Raw genomic sequence first — 21,448 nt, forward strand, 5'->3', positions numbered from 1 at the left:
CGGGTACGCGCCCGCAGGGGTCGCAAAATACGGCCCAATGTGTGGTACGTGTAGCGAGCTCAGGAGGAACAGGTGACTTTGGACCCATGGTTCCCAAAGCTCTCCACCACTTGGAGTTTTCCTCGCCTCATGCCTGGGTCTGTTGTAGACTCATTGATAGAGATTGATCGCTAGGATCGTCCACAACATCATTACCATTATATCATGTGACTACCAGGATGGTGGAAGGCCAACTAGACGGACCTCAGTCTTTTCTCGTCTAACAATTCCTATGTTCTCTTTCTTTCATTCTCTCATGCTCTCTTCCAGTCTTGTATTCTCTTTCTTACCCCGTATTCTTTCTATCTCTCACTCTCTCACATTCTCCCTTTTTTCTCTCCTGTTTTTTCTTCTCTGTCTGTCTTATTCTTTCTTGCTCATTCTCTCTATCACGTTCCTTCTCTTCCAATAGACGGACAGTTCCAGCCCACTTTCCGATTCTCAGTTGCATTGTCTGTTTAATATTGTTTTTTCCCTGCACATCCTGAACCCCTTATATTGGTGAAAGAGGGTATGGGGGTGGGGGTGAAGTTAACGTTCAGGGTGTGTGCAATGTTCGGAGCTCTGAGTCTCACCGCTGTTTTTCCATTCACCACAGACAACGGCAAGTGCCAGTGCGGTGAGTGTAGCTGTTACCCAGATTGGACCGACCGTTACTGCAACTGCACCATAAAGACCGACAACTGCTTGCCCGCTGTCGGGTTCATCTGCCACGGGCGAGGCAACTGTCACTGCGGGAAGTGTGTCTGCACAGGTGGGGCGTACGGAGACCAGTGTGAGAAATGCCCCACCTGCCCCGATGCCTGCGCCCTCAAAAAGTGAGTCCGGCTCCCCCCAACGCCCCCCCCCCCCCCCCCCCGACAACACGCCAAGCACCTTGGAAGAAAGTCTGCTGCTTGTTTGGTCAGTCTGGTAGCTGGAGCTTTTCAATGTTGGACTCCATTGGATTTTCCAATCGCAGGCTTGACTGGCATTCACACTCGGGATTTCCTTTGAAGGAGGTAGGGTGGAATTTGCCCATCTCAGTTGAGGCCATCCGAAAGTGGAGGGCAAAGTGGTCCAAAGGCTTGGAGAGAGGCCTTTGTGTTAGCAGTGGGTCAGTGGGTAGCACTCTTGCCTCTGGGTCAGAAGGTTTAATTCCCGCTCCAGAGACTTGAGCACAAAATCTAGGCTGACACTCCAGCGCAGTACTGAGGGACTGCCGCACTGTCGGAGGTGCCGTCTTTCAGATGAGACATTAAACCGAGGTCCCATTTATCATCTCAAGTGGATGTAAAAGATTCGATGGCACTATTTCGAAGAAGAGCAGGGGAGTTCTCTCTGGTGCCCTGGCCCGTTCTTAACCCTCAGGCAACATCACTAAAGCAGATGATCTGGTCATTATCTCATTGCTGTTTGTGGGAGCTTGCTGTGCACAAATTAGCTGCCACATTTCCTACATTACAACAGTGACTACACTTCAAAAGTATTTCATTGGTTGTAAAGCGATTTGGGACGTTCTGAGATGGTGAAAGGTGCTATATAAATGCAAGTTTTTCTTTACGCCAGGCAGGTCAAACAAACAAATGAAGAGGAAGCTTACCTGAAAAGCCCATTAAAGAGGTAACAAATATCTAAGCTCAGCCCATGGACCAGGTCGTGGCCGTGATGCCCGCCACAGTCCAATAGCCTGCCATGCTCAACTGTCAACCCTATCACCCAATCACGGCCAGCACCAGCAAGGGCCAGGAGGGGGAGGGGAGGAAATGTGACAATAATTTACTTTAAAAAGAGTTAGTTGAGTTTCACAGAAGTGTGGAGTGTCTGTTTTTGTTCAATCTCTCTGCTCCCGTCCCTCACAGGGGCTGCGTCGAGTGCAAGGTGTTTGACACCGGGGAGTGGAAGGATGACGGTACTTGTGACAAGGTGTGCAGAGACGAGATCCGATTCGTGGAGAAGCTGGGTAAGTGCACGGACTGGCACATCGGGTTAAACTACCAGCGGTTCTGCCCCTTGGCTGTCTGAACAGACCACGATTAGGCAGTGCCTTCCATCCAGTTCCCATCAGTCCCATTCAGGGCTGTCTCCGCTCATCAAATGGAACCTGTACAGCAGTTTGACTGAAAGCCAGTTAACCCCGAGCTGCAAGTCCTGATTTGTTCTGGATCTGCAGCTCTTCTGTGTAAATGATGCAGATTAACTTGCTGTGTTACCCAAAAATACCTCCTACCCCTGGATAGAGGGTTACCCGATAACACCTCCCCCGGGCACAGTGTTACCCAATAACTCCTCCCCTGGGCATAGTGTTACCCGATAACCGCTCCCCTGGGCACAGTGTTACCCAATAACTCCTCCCCTGGGCACAGTGTTACCCAATAACTCCTCCCCTGGGCACAGTGTTACCCGATAACCGCTCCCCTGGGCACAGTGTTACGCAATAACTCCTCCCCTGGGCACAGTGTTACCCAATAACTCCTCCCCTGGGCAGAGTGTTACCCAATAACTCCTCCCCTGGGCAGAGTGTTACCCGATAACCCCTCCCCCGGGCACAGTGTTACCCAATAACACCTCCCCTGGGCAGAGTGTTACCCAATAACCCCTCCCCCGGGCACAGTGTTACCCAATAACTCCTCCCCTGGGCACAGTGTTACCCGATAACTCCTCCCCTGGGCACAGTGTTACCCAATAACTCCTCCCCTGGGCAGAGTGTTACCCAATAACCCCTCCCCCGGGCACAGTGTTACCCAATAACCCCTCCCCTGGGCACAGTGTTACCCGATAACCCCTCCCCCGGGCACAGTGTTACCCGATATCCCCTCCCCTGGGCACAGTGTTACCCGATAACCGCTCCCCTGGGCACAGTGTTACGCAATAACTCCTCCCCTGGGCACAGTGCTCCACAATAACCCCTCCCCCTGGGCACAGTGTTACCCGATAACGCCTCCCCGGGCACAGTGTTACCCAATAACACCTCCCCCTGGGCACAGTGTTACCCGATAACCGCTCCCCTGGGCACAGTGTTACCCAATAACTCCTCCCCTGGGCACAGTGTTACCCAATAACCCCTCCCCCGGGCACAGTGTTACCCAATAACTCCTCCCCTGGGCACAGTGTTACCCAATAACCCCTCCCCTGGGCACAGTGTTACCCAAGAACCCCTCCCCCAGGCACAGTGTTACCCAATAACCCCTCCCCTGGGCACAGTGTTACCCAATTATCCCTCCCCCGGGCACAGTGTTACCCAATAACCCCTCCCCTGGGCACAGTGTTACCCAATAACCCCTCCCCTGAGCACAGTGTTACCCAATAACACCTCCCCCGGGCACAGTGTTACCCAATAACCCCTCCCCCGGGCACAGTGTTACCCGATAACCCCTCCCCCGGGCACAGTGTTACCCGATAACCCCTCCCCCGGGCACAGTGTTACCCAATAACCCCTCTCCTGGGCACGGTGTTACCCGATAACCCCTCCCCTGGGCACAGTGTTACCCGATAACCCCTCCTCCGGGCACAGTGTTACCCAATAACCCCTCCCCCGGGCACAGTGTTACCCGATAACCCCTCCCCTGGGCACAGTGTTACCCGATAACCCCTTCCCCGGGCACAGTGTTACCCAATAAACCCTCCCCCGGGCACAATGTTACCCAATAACCCCTCCCCCAGGCACAGTGTTACCCAATAATCCCTCCCCCGGGCACAGTGTTACCCAATAACCCCTTCCCCAGGCACAGTGTTACCCAATAACCCCTTCCCCAGGCACAGTGTTACCCAATAACCCCTCCCCCGGGCACAGTGTTACCCAATAACCGCTCCCCCGGGCACAGTGTTACCCAATAACCGCTCCCCCGGACACAGTTTTACCCGATAACCCCTCCCCCGGGCACAGTGTTACCCGATAACCCCTTCCCCAGGCACACTGTTACCCAATAACCCCTCCCCCGAGCACAGTGTTACCCAAAAACCCCTCCCCCGGGCACAGTGTTACCCAATAACCCCTCCCCCAGGCACAGTATTACCCAGTAACTCCTCCCTCGGGCACAGTGTTATCCAATAACCCCTCCCCCTGAACACAGTGTTACCCAATAACCCCTCCCCCGGGCACAGTGTTACCCAATAACTCCTCCCCTGGGCACAGTGTTACCCAATAACCAGTCCCCCGGGCACAGTGTTACCCAATAACCCCTCCCCCGGGCACAGTGTTACCCGATAACCCCTCCCCCAGGCACAGTGTTACCCAATAACCCCTCCCCCGGGCACAGTGTTACCCAATAACCTCTCCCCCCCCCACCCCGGGCACAGTGTTACCCATTAACCCCTCCCCCGGGCACAGTGTTACCCAATAACTCCTCCCCCGGGCACAGTGTTACCCAATAACCCCTCCCCTAGGCACAGCGTTACCCGATAACCCCTCCCCTAGACACAGTGTTACCCAATAACTCCTCCCCCGGGCACAGTGTTACCCAAAAACCCCTCCCCCGGGCACAGTGTTACCCAATAACCCCTCCCCCGGGCACAGTGTTACGCAATAACCCCTCCCCTGGGCACAGTGTTACCCAAGAACCCCTCCCCCAGGCACAGTGTTACCCAATAACCCCTCCCCTGTGCACAGTGTTACCCAATTATCCCTCCCCCGGGCACAGTGTTACCCAATAACCCCTCCCCTGGGCACAGTGTTACCCAATAACCCCTCCCCTGAGCACAGTGTTACCCAATAACACCTCCCCCGGGCACAGTGTTACCCAATAACCCCTCCCCCGGGCACAGTGTTACCCAATAACCCCTCCCCCGGGCACAGTGTTACCCAATAACCCCTCTCCTGGGCACGGTGTTACCCGATAACCCCTCCCCTGGGCACAGTGTTACCCGATAACCCCTCCTCCGGGCACAGTGTTACCCAATAACCCCTCCCCCGGGCACAGTGTTACCCGATAACCCCTCCCCTGGGCACAGTGTTACCCGATAACCCCTTCCCCGGGCACAGTGTTACCCAATAAACCCTCCCCCGGGCACAGTGTTACCCAATAACCCCTCCCCCAGGCACAGTGTTACCCAATAATCCCTCCCCCGGGCACAGTGTTACCCAATAACCCCTTCCCCAGGCACAGTGTTACCCAATAACCCCTTCCCCAGGCACAGTGTTACCCAATAACCCCTCCCCCGGGCACAGTGTTACCCAATAACCGCTCCCCCGGGCACAGTGTTACCCAATAACCGCTCCCCCGGACACAGTGTTACCCGATAACCCCTCCCCCGGGCACAGTGTTTCCCGATAACCCCTTCCCCAGGCACAGTGTTACCCAATAACCCCTCCCCCGGGCACAGTGTTACCCAAAAACCCCTCCCCCTGAACACAGTGTTACCCAATAACTCCTCCCCTGGGCACAGTGTTACCCAATAACCAGTCCCCCGGGCACAGTGTTACCCAATAACCCCTCCCCCGGGCACAGTGTTACCCAATAACCCCTCCCCCAGGCACAGTGTTACCCAATAACCCCTCCCCCGGGCACAGTGTTACCCAATAACCAGTTCCCCGGGCACAGTGTTACCCAATAACCGCTCCCCCAGGCAGAGTGTTACCCAATAACCAGTTCCCCGGGCACAGTGTTACCTAATAACTCCTCCCCCGGACACAGTGTTACCCATAACCCCTTCCCCGGGCACAGTGTTACCCAATAACCCCTCCCCCGGGCACAGTGTTACCCAATAACTCCTCCCCTGGGCACAGTGTTACCCAATAACCACTCCCCCTGGGCACAGTGTTACCCAATAACCCCTCCCCTGAGCACAGTGTTACCCAATAACCCCTCCCCTGGGCACAGTGTTACCCGATAACGCCTCCCCTAGACACAGTGTTACCCAATAATCCCTCCCCTGGGCACAGCATTACCCGATAACCCCTCCCCTAGACACAGTGTTACCCGATAACCCCTCCCCCGGGCACAGTGTTACCCAATAACCCCTCCCCCGGGCACAGTGTTACCCAATAACCTCTCCCCCGGGCACAGTGTTACCCAATAACCTCTCCCCCCCCCACCCCGGGCACATTGTTACCCATTAACCCCTCCCCCGGGCACAGTGTTACCCAATAACTCCTCCCCCGGGCACAGTGTTACCCAATAACCCCTCCCCTGGGCACAGTGTTACCCAATAACCCCTCCCCTGGGTACAGTGTTACCCAAGAACCCCTCCCCCAGGCACAGTGTTACCCAATAACCCCTCCCCTGGGCACAGTGTTACCCAATTATCCCTCCCCCGGGCACAGTGTTACCCAATAACCCCTCCCCTGGGCACAGTGTTACCCAATAACCCCTCCCCTGAGCACAGTGTTACCCAATAACCCCTCCCCTGAGCACAGTGTTACCCAATAACACCTCCCCCGGGCACAGTGTTACCCAATAACCCCTCCCCCGGGCACAGTGTTACCCGATAACCCCTCCCCCGGGCACAGTGTTACCCGATAACCCCTCCCCCGGGCACAGTGTTACCCAATAACCCCTCTCCTGGGCACGGTGTTACCCGATAACCCCTCCCCTGGGCACAGTGTTACCCGATAACCCCTCCTCCGGGCACAGTGTTACCCAATAACCCCTCCCCCGGGCACAGTGTTACCCGATAACCCCTCCCCTGGGCACAGTGTTACCCGATAACCCCTTCCCCGGGCACAGTGTTACCCAATAAACCCTCCCCCGGGCACAATGTTACCCAATAACCCCTCCCCCAGGCACAGTGTTACCCAATAATCCCTCCCCCGGGCACAGTGTTACCCAATAACCCCTTCCCCAGGCACAGTGTTACCCAATAACCCCTTCCCCAGGCACAGTGTTACCCAATAACCCCTCCCCCGGGCACAGTGTTACCCAATAACCGCTCCCCCGGGCACAGTGTTACCCAATAACCGCTCCCCCGGACACAGTGTTACCCGATAACCCCTCCCCCGGGCACAGTGTTACCCAATAACCGCTCCCCCGGGCACAGTGTTACCCAATAACCGCTCCCCCGGACACAGTGTTACCCGATAACCCCTCCCCCGGGCACAGTGTTACCCGATAACCCCTTCCCCAGGCACAGTGTTACCCAATAACCCCTCCCCCGGGCACAGTGTTACCCAAAAACCCCTCCCCCGGGCACAGTGTTACCCAATAACCCCTCCCCCAGGCACAGTATTACCCAGTAACTCCTCCCTCGGGCACAGTGTTACCCAATAACCTCTCCCCCCCCCACCCCGGGCACAGTGTTACCCATTAACCCCTCCCCCGGGCACAGTGTTACCCAATAACTCCTCCCCCGGGCACAGTGTTACCCAATAACCCCTCCCCTAGGCACAGCGTTACCCGATAACCCCTCCCCTAGACACAGTGTTACCCAATAACTCCTCCCCCGGGCACAGTGTTACCCAAAAACCCCTCCCCCGGGCACAGTGTTACGCAATAACCCCTCCCCCGGGCACAGTGTTACGCAATAACCCCTCCCCTGGGCACAGTGTTACCCAAGAACCCCTCCCCCAGGCACAGTGTTACCCAATAACCCCTCCCCTGTGCACAGTGTTACCCAATTATCCCTCCCCCGGGCACAGTGTTACCCAATAACCCCTCCCCTGGGCACAGTGTTACCCAATAACCCCTCCCCTGAGCACAGTGTTACCCAACAACACCTCCCCCGGGCACAGTGTTACCCAATAACCCCTCCCCCGGGCACAGTGTTACCCGATAACCCCTCCCCCGGGCACAGTGTTACCCAATAACCCCTCCCCCGGGCACAGTGTTACCCAATAACCCCTCTCCTGGGCACGGTGTTACCCGATAACCCCTCCCCTGGGCACAGTGTTACCCGATAACCCCTCCTCCGGGCACAGTGTTACCCAATAACCCCTCCCCCGGGCACAGTGTTACCCGATAACCCCTCCCCTGGGCACAGTGTTACCCGATAACCCCTTCCCCGGGCACAGTGTTACCCAATAAACCCTCCCCCGGGCACAGTGTTACCCAATAACCCCTCCCCCAGGCACAGTGTTACCCAATAATCCCTCCCCCGGGCACAGTGTTACCCAATAACCCCTTCCCCAGGCACAGTGTTACCCAATAACCCCTTCCCCAGGCACAGTGTTACCCAATAACCCCTCCCCCGGGCACAGTGTTACCCAATAACCGCTCCCCCGGGCACAGTGTTACCCAATAACCGCTCCCCCGGACACAGTGTTACCCGATAACCCCTCCCCCGGGCACAGTGTTACCCGATAACCCCTTCCCCAGGCACAGTGTTACCCAATAACCCCTCCCCCGGGCACAGTGTTACCCAAAAACCCCTCCCCCGGGCACAGTGTTACCCAATAACCCCTCCCCCAGGCACAGTATTACCCAGTAACTCCTCCCTCGGGCACAGTGTTACCCAATAACCCCTCCCCCTGAACACAGTGTTACCCAATAACTCCTCCCCCGGGCACAGTGTTACCCAATAACCCCTCCCCTAGGCACAGCGTTACCCGATAACCCCTCCCCTAGACACAGTGTTACCCAATAACTCCTCCCCCGGGCACAGTGTTACCCAAAAACCCCTCCCCCGGGCACAGTGTTACGCAATAACCCCTCCCCCGGGCACAGTGTTACGCAATAACCCCTCCCCTGGGCACAGTGTTACCCAAGAACCCCTCCCCCAGGCACAGTGTTACCCAATAACCCCTCCCCTGTGCACAGTGTTACCCAATTATCCCTCCCCCGGGCACAGTGTTACCCAATAACCCCTCCCCTGGGCACAGTGTTACCCAATAACCCCTCCCCTGAGCACAGTGTTACCCAACAACACCTCCCCCGGGCACAGTGTTACCCAATAACCCCTCCCCCGGGCACAGTGTTACCCGATAACCCCTCCCCCGGGCACAGTGTTACCCAATAACCCCTCCCCCGGGCACAGTGTTACCCAATAACCCCTCTCCTGGGCACGGTGTTACCCGATAACCCCTCCCCTGGGCACAGTGTTACCCGATAACCCCTCCTCCGGGCACAGTGTTACCCAATAACCCCTCCCCCGGGCACAGTGTTACCCGATAACCCCTCCCCTGGGCACAGTGTTACCCGATAACCCCTTCCCCGGGCACAGTGTTACCCAATAAACCCTCCCCCGGGCACAGTGTTACCCAATAACCCCTCCCCCAGGCACAGTGTTACCCAATAATCCCTCCCCCGGGCACAGTGTTACCCAATAACCCCTTCCCCAGGCACAGTGTTACCCAATAACCCCTTCCCCAGGCACAGTGTTACCCAATAACCCCTCCCCCGGGCACAGTGTTACCCAATAACCGCTCCCCCGGGCACAGTGTTACCCAATAACCGCTCCCCCGGACACAGTGTTACCCGATAACCCCTCCCCCGGGCACAGTGTTACCCGATAACCCCTTCCCCAGGCACAGTGTTACCCAATAACCCCTCCCCCGGGCACAGTGTTACCCAAAAACCCCTCCCCCGGGCACAGTGTTACCCAATAACCCCTCCCCCAGGCACAGTATTACCCAGTAACTCCTCCCTCGGGCACAGTGTTACCCAATAACCCCTCCCCCTGAACACAGTGTTACCCAATAACCCCTCCCCCGGGCACAGTGTTACCCAATAACTCCTCCCCTGGGCACAGTGTTACCCAATAACCAGTCCCCCGGGCACAGTGTTACCGAATAACCCCTCCCCCGGGCACAGTGTTACCCAATAACCCCTCCCCCAGGCACAGTGTTACCCAATAACCCCTCCCCCGGGCACAGTGTTACCCAATAACCAGTTCCCCGGGCACAGTGTTACCCAATAACCCCTCCCCCAGGCAGAGTGTTACCCAATAACCAGTTCCCCGGGCACAGTGTTACCTAATAACTCCTCCCCCGGACACAGTGTTACCCATAACCCCTTCCCCGGGCACAGTGTTACCCAATAACCAGTCCCCCGGGCACAGTGTTACCCAATAACCCCTCCCCCGGGCACAGTGTAACCCAATAACCTCTCCCACGGACACAGTGTTACCCAATAACCCCTCCCCCGGACACAGTGTTACCCATTAACTCATCCCCCGGACACAGTGTTACCCGATAACCAGTCACCCGGGCACAGTGTTTCCCAATAACCCCTCCCCTGGGCACAGTGTTACCCAATAACTCCTCCCCCAGACACAGTGTTATCCAATAACCCCTTCCCCGGACACAGTGTTACCCATTAACTCCTCCCCCGGACACAGTGTTACCCGATAACCAGTCACCCGGGCACAGTGCGACCCAATAACTCCTCCCCCAGGCACAGTGTTACCCAATAACCCCTCCCCCAGGCACAGTGCTACCCGATAACTCCTCCCCCGGGCACAGTGTTACCCAATAACCCCTCCCCCAGGCACAGTGTTACCCAATAATCCCTCCCCCGGGCACAGTGTTACCCAATAACCCCTTCCCCAGGCACAGTGTTACCCAATAACCCCTTCCCCAGGCACAGTGTTACCCAATAACCCCTCCCCCGGGCACAGTGTTACCCAATAACCGCTCCCCCGGGCACAGTGTTACCCAATAACCGCTCCCCCGGGCACAGTGTTACCCGATAACCCCTCCCCCGGGCACAGTGTTACCCGATAACCCCTTCCCCAGGCACAGTGTTACCCGATAACCCCTCCCCCGGGCACAGTGTTACCCAATAACCCCTCCCCCGGGCACAGTGTTACCCAATAACCCCTCCCCCAGGCACAGTATTACCCAGTAACTCCTCCCTCGGGCACAGTGTTACCCAATAACCCCTCCCCCGGGCACAGTGTTACCCAATAACCCCTCCCCCGGGCACAGTGTTACCCAATAACCGCTCCCCCGGGCACAGTGTTACCCAATAACCCCTCCCCCGGGCACAGTGTTACCCAATAACCCCTCCCCCGGGCACAGTGTTACCCAATAACCCCTCCCCCAGGCACAGTATTACCCAGTAACTCCTCCCTCGGGCACAGTGTTACCCAATAACCCCTCCCCCTGAACACAGTGTTACCCAATAACCCCTCCCCCGGGCACAGTGCTACCCAATAACTCCTCCCCTGGGCACAGTGTTACCCAATAACCAGTCCCCCGGGCACAGTGTTACCCAATAACCCCTCCCCCAGGCACAGTGTTACCCAATAACCCCTCCCCCGGGCACAGTGTTACCCAATAACCAGTTCCCCGGGCACAGTGTTACCCAATAACCCCTCCCCCAGGCAGAGTGTTACCCAATAACCAGTTCCCCGGGCACAGTGTTACCTAATAACTCCTCCCCCGGACACAGTGTTACCCATAACCCCTTCCCCGGGCACAGTGTTACCCAATAACCAGTCCCCCGGGCACAGTGTTACCCAATAACCCCTCCCCCAGGCACAGTGTTACCCAATAACCCCTCCCCCGGGCACAGTGTTACCCAATAACCAGTTCCCCGGGCACAGTGTTACCCAATAACCCCTCCCCCAGGCAGAGTGTTACCCAATAACCAGTTCCCCGGGCACAGTGTTACCTAATAACTCCTCCCCCGGACACAGTGTTACCCATAACCCCTTCCCCGGGCACAGTGTTACCCAATAACCAGTCCCCCGGGCACAGTGTTACCCAATAACCCCTCCCCCGGGCACAGTGTACCCAATAACCTCTCCCACGGACACAGTGATACCCAATAACCCCTCCCCCGGACACAGTGTTACCCATTAACTCATCCCCCGGACACAGTGTTACCCGATAACCAGTCACCCGGGCACAGTGTTTCCCAATAACCCCTCCCCTGGGCACAGTGTTACCCAATAACTCCTCCCCCAGACACAGTGTTATCCAATAACCCCTTCCCCGGACACAGTGTTACCCATTAACTCCTCCCCCGGACACAGTGTTACCCGATAACCAGTCACCCGGGCACAGTGCTACCCAATAACTCCTCCCCCAGGCACAGTGTTACCCAATAACCCCGCCCCCAGGCACAGTGTTACCTGATAGCTCCTCCCCCAGGCATAGTGTTACCCAATAACCCCTCCCCCGGGCACAGTTACACAATGGCCCAGAAATTCGGGTCGGGGGCTTCCCGCGGGTGCAAGCCCCCGACCTGCACTTACCTTGCGCGCCGGCAGTTGAGCTGTAGGGCCCGTGGAATTCCGCTCCGGGGCCTGGCCCAGCTGCCGGTTCTGTACATTATATTCAATGGGTTCAGTACATTATATTCAGGTTCAGTACATTATATTCAATGGGTTCAGTACATTATATTCAGGTTCAGTACATTATATTCAATGGGTTCAGTACATTGGCCTAGAAATTCAGTGGCCTGCGCCACCAGTTTGCGCCCAAAGAGGGCTTTTGCGCCTCTGGCCACAACCACCACGATATTTAGCGGGGCGCTAATGGCGGCGTTAGCCTGTAGCGCTGCGCCGCCACCGATGACGTCATCGGTGTGCGCAGCGCCCCGCTATTGCCCCGCTGGCCATATTTGGTCGCTGCCGCCTCCTCCGCGCCGGCCGCAAACAGCGACCGGTACACAGGGGCCTACCTGTGGCGGTAGTGGGGCGAGTTAAGGTGGAGGTGCGGCCGACCGCTTTTTCGGCGGCCGCCTGCCCGCACCTCCGTCCCCGGCCTCCTTCACCACCCCCCCGCGGCATTGCCGGCTGTTTCCCAAGAGGCCGGCACTTCTCCTTGGTGCCGGGCTCATTTGCCGGCACTCGCGAGCGGGGATCGCGCTGTTGCAGGCACCTCCCCCTTAAGACTGAGAGGAAGGCCTGCAGTACCGCAGGCTGCCACGCCGCAGCGGGTGGCGCTGCGGCACTTTGCGCGCCGATATTCAGTGTCAGCGCCCCAAGCGGGGCGCCGAAACCCTTGTTTAGCGGCCGGCTTCCACTTGGGGCGCTGAAACTGAATATCCCGCTGGCGCAAGTGGCTCCGCGCGCAGCGGTAATTCCGGCGCCCAGGCGAGCTGGGCGCCCCTAACTGAATTTCTAGGCCATTATATTCAGGTTCAGTACATTACATTCAGGTTTAGTACATTATATTCAGGTTCAGTACATTATATTCAGGTTCAGTACATTATATTCAGGTTCAGTACATTATATTCAGGTTTAGTACATTACATTCAGGTTCAGTACATTATATTCAGGTTCAGTACATTATATTCAGGTTTAGTACATTATATTCAGGTTCAGTACATTATATTCAGGTTCAGTACATTACATTCAGGTTTAGTACATTATATTCAGGTTCAGTACATTACATTCAGGTTCAGTACATTATATTCAGGTTTAGTACATTATATTCAGGTTCAGTACATTACATTCAGGTTCAGTACATTATATTCAGGTTCAGTACATTATATTCAGGTTCAGTACATTACATTCAGGTTCAGTACATTATATTCAATGGGTTCAGTACATTATATTCAGGTTCAGTACATTATATTCAGGTTCAGTACATTATATTCAGGTTCAGTACATTATATTCAATGGGTTCAGTACATTATTTTTAGGTTCAGTACATTACATTCAATATCACAGTTCGGTCTGTAAATGACAATGGCTGATGTTATCGTATAAACACTTAACACACTTGTATCAACTCCTCTCTGTTACTTTCACTGCATTTATTTTACTTAGTTTAACACCACAGTTTAAAAAGCGAAGTGTGGAATTTGATACAAAAGTATTAAGTATTAATTTGAAACTGTGCTCACAGTCTACCAAGCTTCTGGTGAAAAGTGATAACGCGAGCTCCTCATGAGGTGGATTGCAGGCATTGATAGGTAGAGATTGATTTGAGGACATGCTATGAACATTGTGGCGAGCCGCTGCAGTGACTAATGAGGAATTGTCTGCTGAGTTTTGGTCGCCTCTCCATTTCATTCTGAATTACACTTTTTGATTCTTTGCCCTGCCCCTCTCTCTGTAGACACAGAAGCCAAGGATGGTGTCATCTGTAGCTACAAGGACCAGAATGACTGCATTGTTCGTTTCCGTTATCATGAAGAATCAAATGGAAAATCCATTCTGTCAGTTATTAAAGAACCAGGTTTGAAGCAGTTATTCTTTGGGCTGAATTGTTTGCTGTATTCTATGTGTTTATTTAGTTGTATTTCCTCAGTTCTGCTGGTAATAAATACAAAGAGGGAGTAGCATAGAATCGCACAGCACAGAAGGAGGCTATTCGGCCCATTGTGCCTGTGCCGGCTCTTTGGTAGAGCTATCTAATTAGTCCCACTCCCCTGCTCTTTCCCCGTAGTCCTGCAATTTTCGCCACTTCAAGTATTTATCCAAGTCCCTTTTGAAAGTTACCATTGAATCTGCTTCCACCGCCCTTTCAGGCAGCGCATTCCAGATCACAACAACTCGCTGTGTAAAAACATTGCTCCTCATCTCCCCCTCTTGCTCTTTTGCCAATTACCTTAAATCTGTGTCCTCTGGTTACTGACCTTCCCCTCAATTTCAAACACCTCTATTACATCTCCCCATAACCTTCTCTGCTCTAAGGAGAACAATCCCAGCTTTTCTAGTCTCTCCACATAACTGAGTAGGAGGTTTTAGGGTTCAATTTAATGTTGCCTGCTAATCTTTTCTCGTATCCTCTCTTTGACTCCTATATTACCTTTTTCAATTCCCTCCTGTACTTTCATAATTTTCCTGGTTACTAACTGAATATTGCTCCTGGCATTTGTCATAAGCCTCCATTTTCAGTTTTATTTTAACTTTTATTTCTTTTGTCATCTAGGGCACATTAGCTTTGGAAGCTCGACCTTTTCCCTTCAAAGAAATCTGCCTAGTTTGTACCTGAACTATCTCTTCCCCAAATGCTCTCCATTGCTCTGTTAGTGCTTCACCCTGCAATCGCCTCTTCCAATCTACCTGTGTTAGGTCCCTTCTTACATCACTGAAATGAGCTCTTCCCCATTTGAGCATTTTTACTGGTCTCTATCCATAATCACTCTAAACCAAATTAAGTGGTGGTCACTGTTTGCGAGATGATCTCCTACTGTAACACCCTCCACTTGTCCTACTTCATTTCCCAGAACCAGATCCAACACTGCTTCCTTCCTTGTTGGACTGGAGGCATACTATTCGAGAAAGTTCTCCTGTACACATATCAGAAATTCCTCTCCTTCCCTACCCTTTGCACTATGTTTTTCCCAGTCTATATTTGGGTAATTAAAGTCTCCGAATATTACTGCTCTATTTTTGTTACACTCCTTTGAAATTTGTTGACAAATTTGCTCATCTATCTCCTTCTCACTGTTTGGAGCTCTATAAAAAAAACTCCCAACAATGTAACCGCTCCCCCTCTGTTCCTTAACTCAAGCCAAATAGATTCAGTCCTAGAACCATCTGGTAAATCCTTTCTATTTAGAACTGTAACATCATCCTTAATCAATGCTGCCACCACTCCCCTCCTTTTCCGTCTCTATCATTCCTGAATACTTGGTAACCAGGAATATTACGAACCCATTCCTGGCCTAGTTTGAGCCATGTCTCTGTTAATGCAACTATATTAATCCAATCATAATCCCATGTGGCAACTTGTGCCTGCAGCTCACTGACCTTATTAGTCACACTACGGACAGTGATGTACATACAATTTAATGCCTCCTTCGTCTCTTTTTGCTATTTTCCTCAATCTGGTCCCAGCAATTTTGGGGATATTTCTAATTTTACTGCTGTTTTATATATCTCTGTCCTCTGATCTCATTGCTGCTCCTTTCTATTTTCTGGTTCCCCTCATCCTGTTTTTTTTATAGAGCTCCAAACAGTGCGAAGGAGATAGACCACATCCCGAGGTCGTGAAAGGCGCTATATAAATGCAAGTTCTTTCTTTTGTTCACAGAATGCGCGACACCATTGAATCTCCTGATCATTATCCTGCCTTTGATGGCTGCTATCCTGCTGTGTGGCCTGCTGGCACTGCTGATCTGGAAGCTGCTGGTCACCGTCCACGACCGGCGGGAGTTTGCGAAGTTTGAGGCGGAGCGCGCCAAGGCAAAGTGGGACACGGTAAGGAAGGGTTTGCATTCACTGACCATGGCACAGAGCACGGGGATTACACACACACTGCCCAAAAACTGACAGAAACTACCTTAGTGTTCAACTCAAAGACATCCATCTCTTGTGCCTCTATTACTATAGACACTCCAGCGTCCCTGTTTATTGCAAGGAATGGTATTGACTGGTGTGTGGTTGCACACTGAGCTATACTGCTGGCTCCGCATCAGGGAAAGCTGAGTTCTGTGCATGCATATGTGAATGGACACGCAGTGCCCGTCAACCAGTGTCCAAATGATGGTGAAATTTGGCCCGTTGTTGGTTAAGTGCCAATGCGTTTTCTAATATGAAAACATAACCTTAAAATCAGAGCCAGGCCATTCAGGAGAGATGTGGAGATGCCGGTGTTGGACTAGGGTGGACAAATGTGAGAAGTCACACAACACCAGGTTATAGTCCAACAGCTTTATTTGAAATCACAAGCTTTCGGAGCGCTGCTCCTTCGTCAGGTGAAGCGAAGAGATGCTGTGCCTATATGCATCTCTTCACTTCACCTGACGAAGGAGCAGTGCTCCGAAAGCTTGTGATTTCAAATAAAGCTGTTGGACTATAACCTGGTGTTGTGTGACTTCTCACATTCAGGAGAGAAGTTAGGAAAGACTTTCTCCTGCACAGGGCGGTAGAAATGTGGAACTCAAAAAACAGTAGATGCTAGTTCACTTAATAATGTTACATCTGAGACTGATCCACGAGTATTAAGGAATGTGAAGCCAAGGCGAGTGGATGGAGTTAGGTCACAGATCAGCCATGATCTCATTGAATGGCAGAACAGGCTCGAGGGGCTCAATGGCCTCCTCCTGTTCCTATGTTGCCTGTTCCAGCATTGACCCAAACCGCACCCCCCACCCCCCCCCCTCCCGCCTCCATTCCCATTCCCGACCCCCGGCTCATCCTTCCTGACCATCAAAAAAAAAACTTGTTTAAGATTGGAAAGAACGAAAGCGCGAGAGAGGAAGAAAGATTGATTTCCATTTCTACAGCACTTTTCACGACCTCAGACCGTCCCAAAGTGCTTCACAACCAATGAAGTACTTTCGAAGTGTAGTCAGTTTTGTATTGGAGGGAATGCGGCAGCCAATAGGAGCTTCAGAAGTTGACGTTGCACCAGTTTCAGTTCCATTACAGCCAGTGCCAGCTGGTGCCTACCTCAGATGCCCTCCTGCTGCAGACCGAATTGCATTCAGCTTACCGTGGCTGCAGCGCAGTTCCTGTCACCAATTCACCACAATTGTTCCATCGGCTTGATGCAGCGTGACGGGGCCACAGTTCTGTAAGTAAGCGTGCTCGGTGATCAGGACATGCAGCTTCACCGAGCTTTCAACCATTTCTCATTTCAGGCCAACAACCCGCTGTACAAAGGGCCGACATCAACCTTCACAAATCTCACCTACAGCGGCAACGCAGAGTGAGGGGAGCGTCGGCAGGAGAGGGTTACGCAAACCCCGGCACCAGACAGCTTCCAATGGGCTATGCTGGGCACACAAACCAAGGGGCTTGGGGATTTATTTTTTTTACAATGAGATGGCATTCCTTTTTACTAGCCTGTGTCGAGCTACACACAGCTGCAACTTCAGTCTGTAAAACCTACCTTCCCCCGACACTGGGTCGCTCAACCTCGAAACCGCACTGAGCCACGGCAAGGTGGTGTCGGTCCCTTTTACCAGTGGGTGTTTGAACCTGCATCATAACCAGTGCCTCAGGCACTTAACGGCAGGGCTGTCTGTGAGGATTCATGATATCTGAATGGTGTCTCTGATAATCCCAATGGGGAAATGCACTGTAGCACGCACCCCTTTATGAGGGGGTTTGATGAGTAAATAAGGAGAAACTGCTTCCACTGGCAGGAGGGTCGGTAACCAGAGGACACAGATTTAAGATAATTGGTAAAAAAAATCAGAGGGGAGATAAGGAGAATTTTTTTTATGCAGCGAGTTGTTGTGATCTGGAACGCGCTGCCTGAAAGGGCGGTGGAAGCAAATTCAATAGTAGCTTTCAAAAGGGAATTGGATAAATACTTGATGGGGAAAAATTTGCAGGACTACGAGGAATGGGCGGGGGGAGTGGGTCTAATTGGATCGCTCTTTCAAAGAGGCACAGGCACGATGGGCCGAATGACCTCCTTCTGTGCTGTAAGATTCTCTGATTCTACGTACAGACCAGAGGCTGATTGCTGCTGAGTGTTGAGTTCGATGATAGTTGGAGCGTCACAATTGGGCCTCGGCATCCTGGGTTTAGGGAGGAGAAGGAAATAACCAGCTCCTGACTGGCCTCCCACTGCTGCCGCTGGAAGTGGACATGTGTGGCCGTTCAATCGGGTGCGGGCAGGACCACGCTCCAATCTGATGTCACTTGGGGGAGGTCCCAGTGTCCGTGGAGCCTGATCTCAGCGGTTGGCAATTGTAGGAAAGGAAGAGCAGAAAGCGAAGGATGCAGCTTTAATCTTTGAGACTCCAGAAGCTCGAGTGACTTTAGCCTGATTCCGTTCAGATCGAACATATCCTGCAGATACAGTGGGAACTGCCTGCTTGGCCATTGTAGGTACCCCGTACTTCACGCCAGTTCGACTGAGTCCGTCTATCCCCGTTTTCCAAACACGGGAGATTGTCCAGCTCCACCCGGGAGTGTTTCCCCGCTCCGCGGGGTGACTCGCTGAACCCCTGCTCCCTCCAAATTCATCCTGGTGGCTCGGAGGCTGACCGCATTGCCCAGGCTGGAACCGAGCCATGGAGACCACAAGGCCCCGGGTTCAATGAGTTAGCTGGGGTCAGGGTGGCAATGGCAGCTCGGCGCTGGTCTCACTCACCCGTCACCCCTTGGGCTAACGAGGGCGAAGGGAGGGAGCGGGAGAATCAACCAGGATCCCCACTCCTGATTACTTCCCCGAAGCCCCTGCACTCTAAATCCCAGTACGTTGCTACGGACACAAGAGACAGAAACCAGAAAGAAATGTGAGCAAGTTCTACAATAATAGTAGATTATTTTTAATTCCTTTTTATTGGCCTTTGTGTAATATGCCGTTAAAATGTCTTGTGTCTTGTGTATATAGCTTCCTAATCACCTGGGGGGCGGGTGAAGGAATACTGTTGGTACATTTTATTGACCTTTCCTAATTGCACGCACTGAACATAGCTCAAGAGTCATTCACCTCAGACACTGTGTCAGCACAGTACTGATAATTACTTCCCGTATCAGGAGCCATGGTCAGACAACTCGTTCTAGAGTTTAACAACTCCCTGCGGAAAGAATTACCACCCAACAGCTAACCAACAACATCAAGTTGTGTTTACACGGCACCTTCAACCGGGAAAAACATCCCAAGGCGCTTCACAGAGGCGTAAGTGGAGAAAATGGAGGCTGAGCCAAAGATGGAGATGTCGGGGGTGGGGAGGAGGGAGGTTGAACAAAGGCTCGGTCGAAGAGGTGGGTTTTGACAAAGATCCCAAAAGGAGGAGGCGGAGGGGGCAGAGGGAGGGCATTCCAGAGCCTGGGGCCCAGGTGCTGATCGGCACAGTCGTGGCCCCTTCAACCAAAACAGACTCACTGGTCATTTGTCGCTGCTGTTTGGGGGGTTTGTTAGGCCCGCGCTTGAAGTGGGGTAAATTCTGAACTAATCTGTAGGAACCAACGTTTCAGCGGGTGGTCAATCTATGGAACAGGGAGGCGGTGGAAGCAGTCAGTATTAACTCATTCAAATGCAAAGTAGATCGATTTCTTTCTGAAAAATTATATTTTGGGATCCGGTGTATGAGTAATTTGAGACATGGCGTGTGGTGAGTGTAGCGAGCTCGGGAGGAAGAGGTGACTTTGGACCTGTGGTTCCCAAAGCTCTCCACCACTGGGGGTTTCCTCACCTCATGTCTGGGTCTGTTGTAGACTCATTGATAGAGATTGATTGCTGTGATTAGTCAACAACTCCATTATCGTTGTATCATTACAACAGTGACTCCACTTCATTGGCTGTAAAGCACTTTGAAATGTCCGGTGGTCGTGAAAGGCGCTATAGAAATGCAAGTCTTTCTTTGTTTTCTTTCTGTGACTACCAGGATGATGGAAGGCGAACTAGATGGAGCTCGATCTTTCCCCATCTGGCAGTTCCTGTGCTCCAATGTCACCGTATTGACTGAATGCAGCTCACCGTAATTCACTGTCTGTGAAGTGTCCTGTGTCTGAGATATAAGGGGCTATACAAGCCAGTCTTTATTTTTAGTATTTTGTGGTGCTATCTTCTTGGAACCACATTTTTAAAATACGATCAGCGCGAGGTTGTAGAGTCAGACTTCATTTTGCTGCGTCTCAGAGCAGCAGGGAGGGGCGTTGGGCGGATGAGCAAGAGCTGGCTGCGGTTTCTTGGCGGAGAGTTGAGAGACAGGAGATGGAGATGGAGGGAGAGTCTCGCGTCTCCGCAGGTAAACTCAGGTTAACTCAGGGAGCAGCCACGGCAACTGGCATCTGAAAGTGTTTGAAATCGGCACAAGTTAATCTGTGGCATGCACTGCGCCCTTGTGGGAGGAGGGCTCTCCCTTAGACGGCATGTTGTCTTGTGCACGTGGCTTCCTCGTGTTGTGACTGGGAACTGGGAGTGATTGCACAACCCGGCAGGTACTTACAGGCACCGGCTGTGTAGAAACTGGCTAATTTAACTGCAGTTGTTGCGAGTCGGATCTCTACTATCCCGCCACAGTAGGCTGTGGGTTACCAAACAGCCAGCACACCCAAGGAAGGGGTGAATCAGAATGTGAATGATGCCCCACCCACTCACTCACCTCTCCTGAAGTTACAAGGGGGCGCAGCCCGGAGTGTGTGGCCTGCTCCCCCTGCTGGCAGGGGCATGAAGTGTTTCACAAAAGCAGTCGCAAGGCCTGGTTTTAACAAGGTAAGTGGTGAATTAATTCAAATTAAAACATTTTTTCCACAGGTTTATTATTTTTAAATACTTTAAAGAAAGGTAAGTTTATTTTTAGCCCTGTTAGAAAATAAAATTACTTTTTTCAAAAATTTAAGTTATTGTTTAAAATAGTTATTTCATGTAATTTATAGTTTATTTTAAAAATGTGATTTTTTTTTTTAATGTATTTGAAGATTTTGTGATGTTTTGGGGCTTATAGTATTTATAGGTCTTCCTGTCAAACTTATGAATGGAGCATTCCCTGCTACCATTGGCTCTCCATGGCCCACGTGATCCCAGGGGATGCATCGAACTAACTGCGCCCCTGGGATACGCAAGCACTGCGCGCCGGCAGTTGGAGGAGGCCCCGGATCGGAATCCCACGCAGACCCACAGCTCAATGGCCGGCGCGCTAGGTAAGCGCAGGTCGGAGGCTTGCACCCGCGGGAAGCCTCCGACCCGAATTTCTGGGCCAATATAATGTAGAAAATAGGAAACAAAAGCTCTGATGTCACCATCCCG

General features: G+C 52.9%; 1 protein-coding gene across 1 annotated transcript in view; it reads left to right on the forward strand.

The window, feature by feature from the left end:
* LOC147101474 (integrin beta-3-like) overlaps positions 1 to 20,914 on the forward strand; it is a 120,655-nt gene extending 99,741 nt beyond the window's left edge. Inside the window, exons 11-15 of the mRNA XM_085966612.1 lie at positions 638 to 857; positions 1,881 to 1,981; positions 13,904 to 14,023; positions 15,827 to 15,993; positions 17,379 to 20,914. Coding sequence (XP_085822738.1) covers positions 638 to 857; positions 1,881 to 1,981; positions 13,904 to 14,023; positions 15,827 to 15,993; positions 17,379 to 17,450 — 680 coding nt within the window. The 3' untranslated portion in view covers positions 17,451 to 20,914. The remainder of the gene's footprint in view (positions 1 to 637; positions 858 to 1,880; positions 1,982 to 13,903; positions 14,024 to 15,826; positions 15,994 to 17,378) is intronic.
* Positions 20,915 to 21,448: the final 534 nt, after the last annotated feature.

This window comes from Somniosus microcephalus, chromosome 24, assembly GCF_052327205.1.
Source record: "Somniosus microcephalus isolate GS21.2 chromosome 24, FLI_Smic_1.0, whole genome shotgun sequence".
Taxonomy (NCBI): Eukaryota; Metazoa; Chordata; class Chondrichthyes; order Squaliformes; family Somniosidae; genus Somniosus; species Somniosus microcephalus.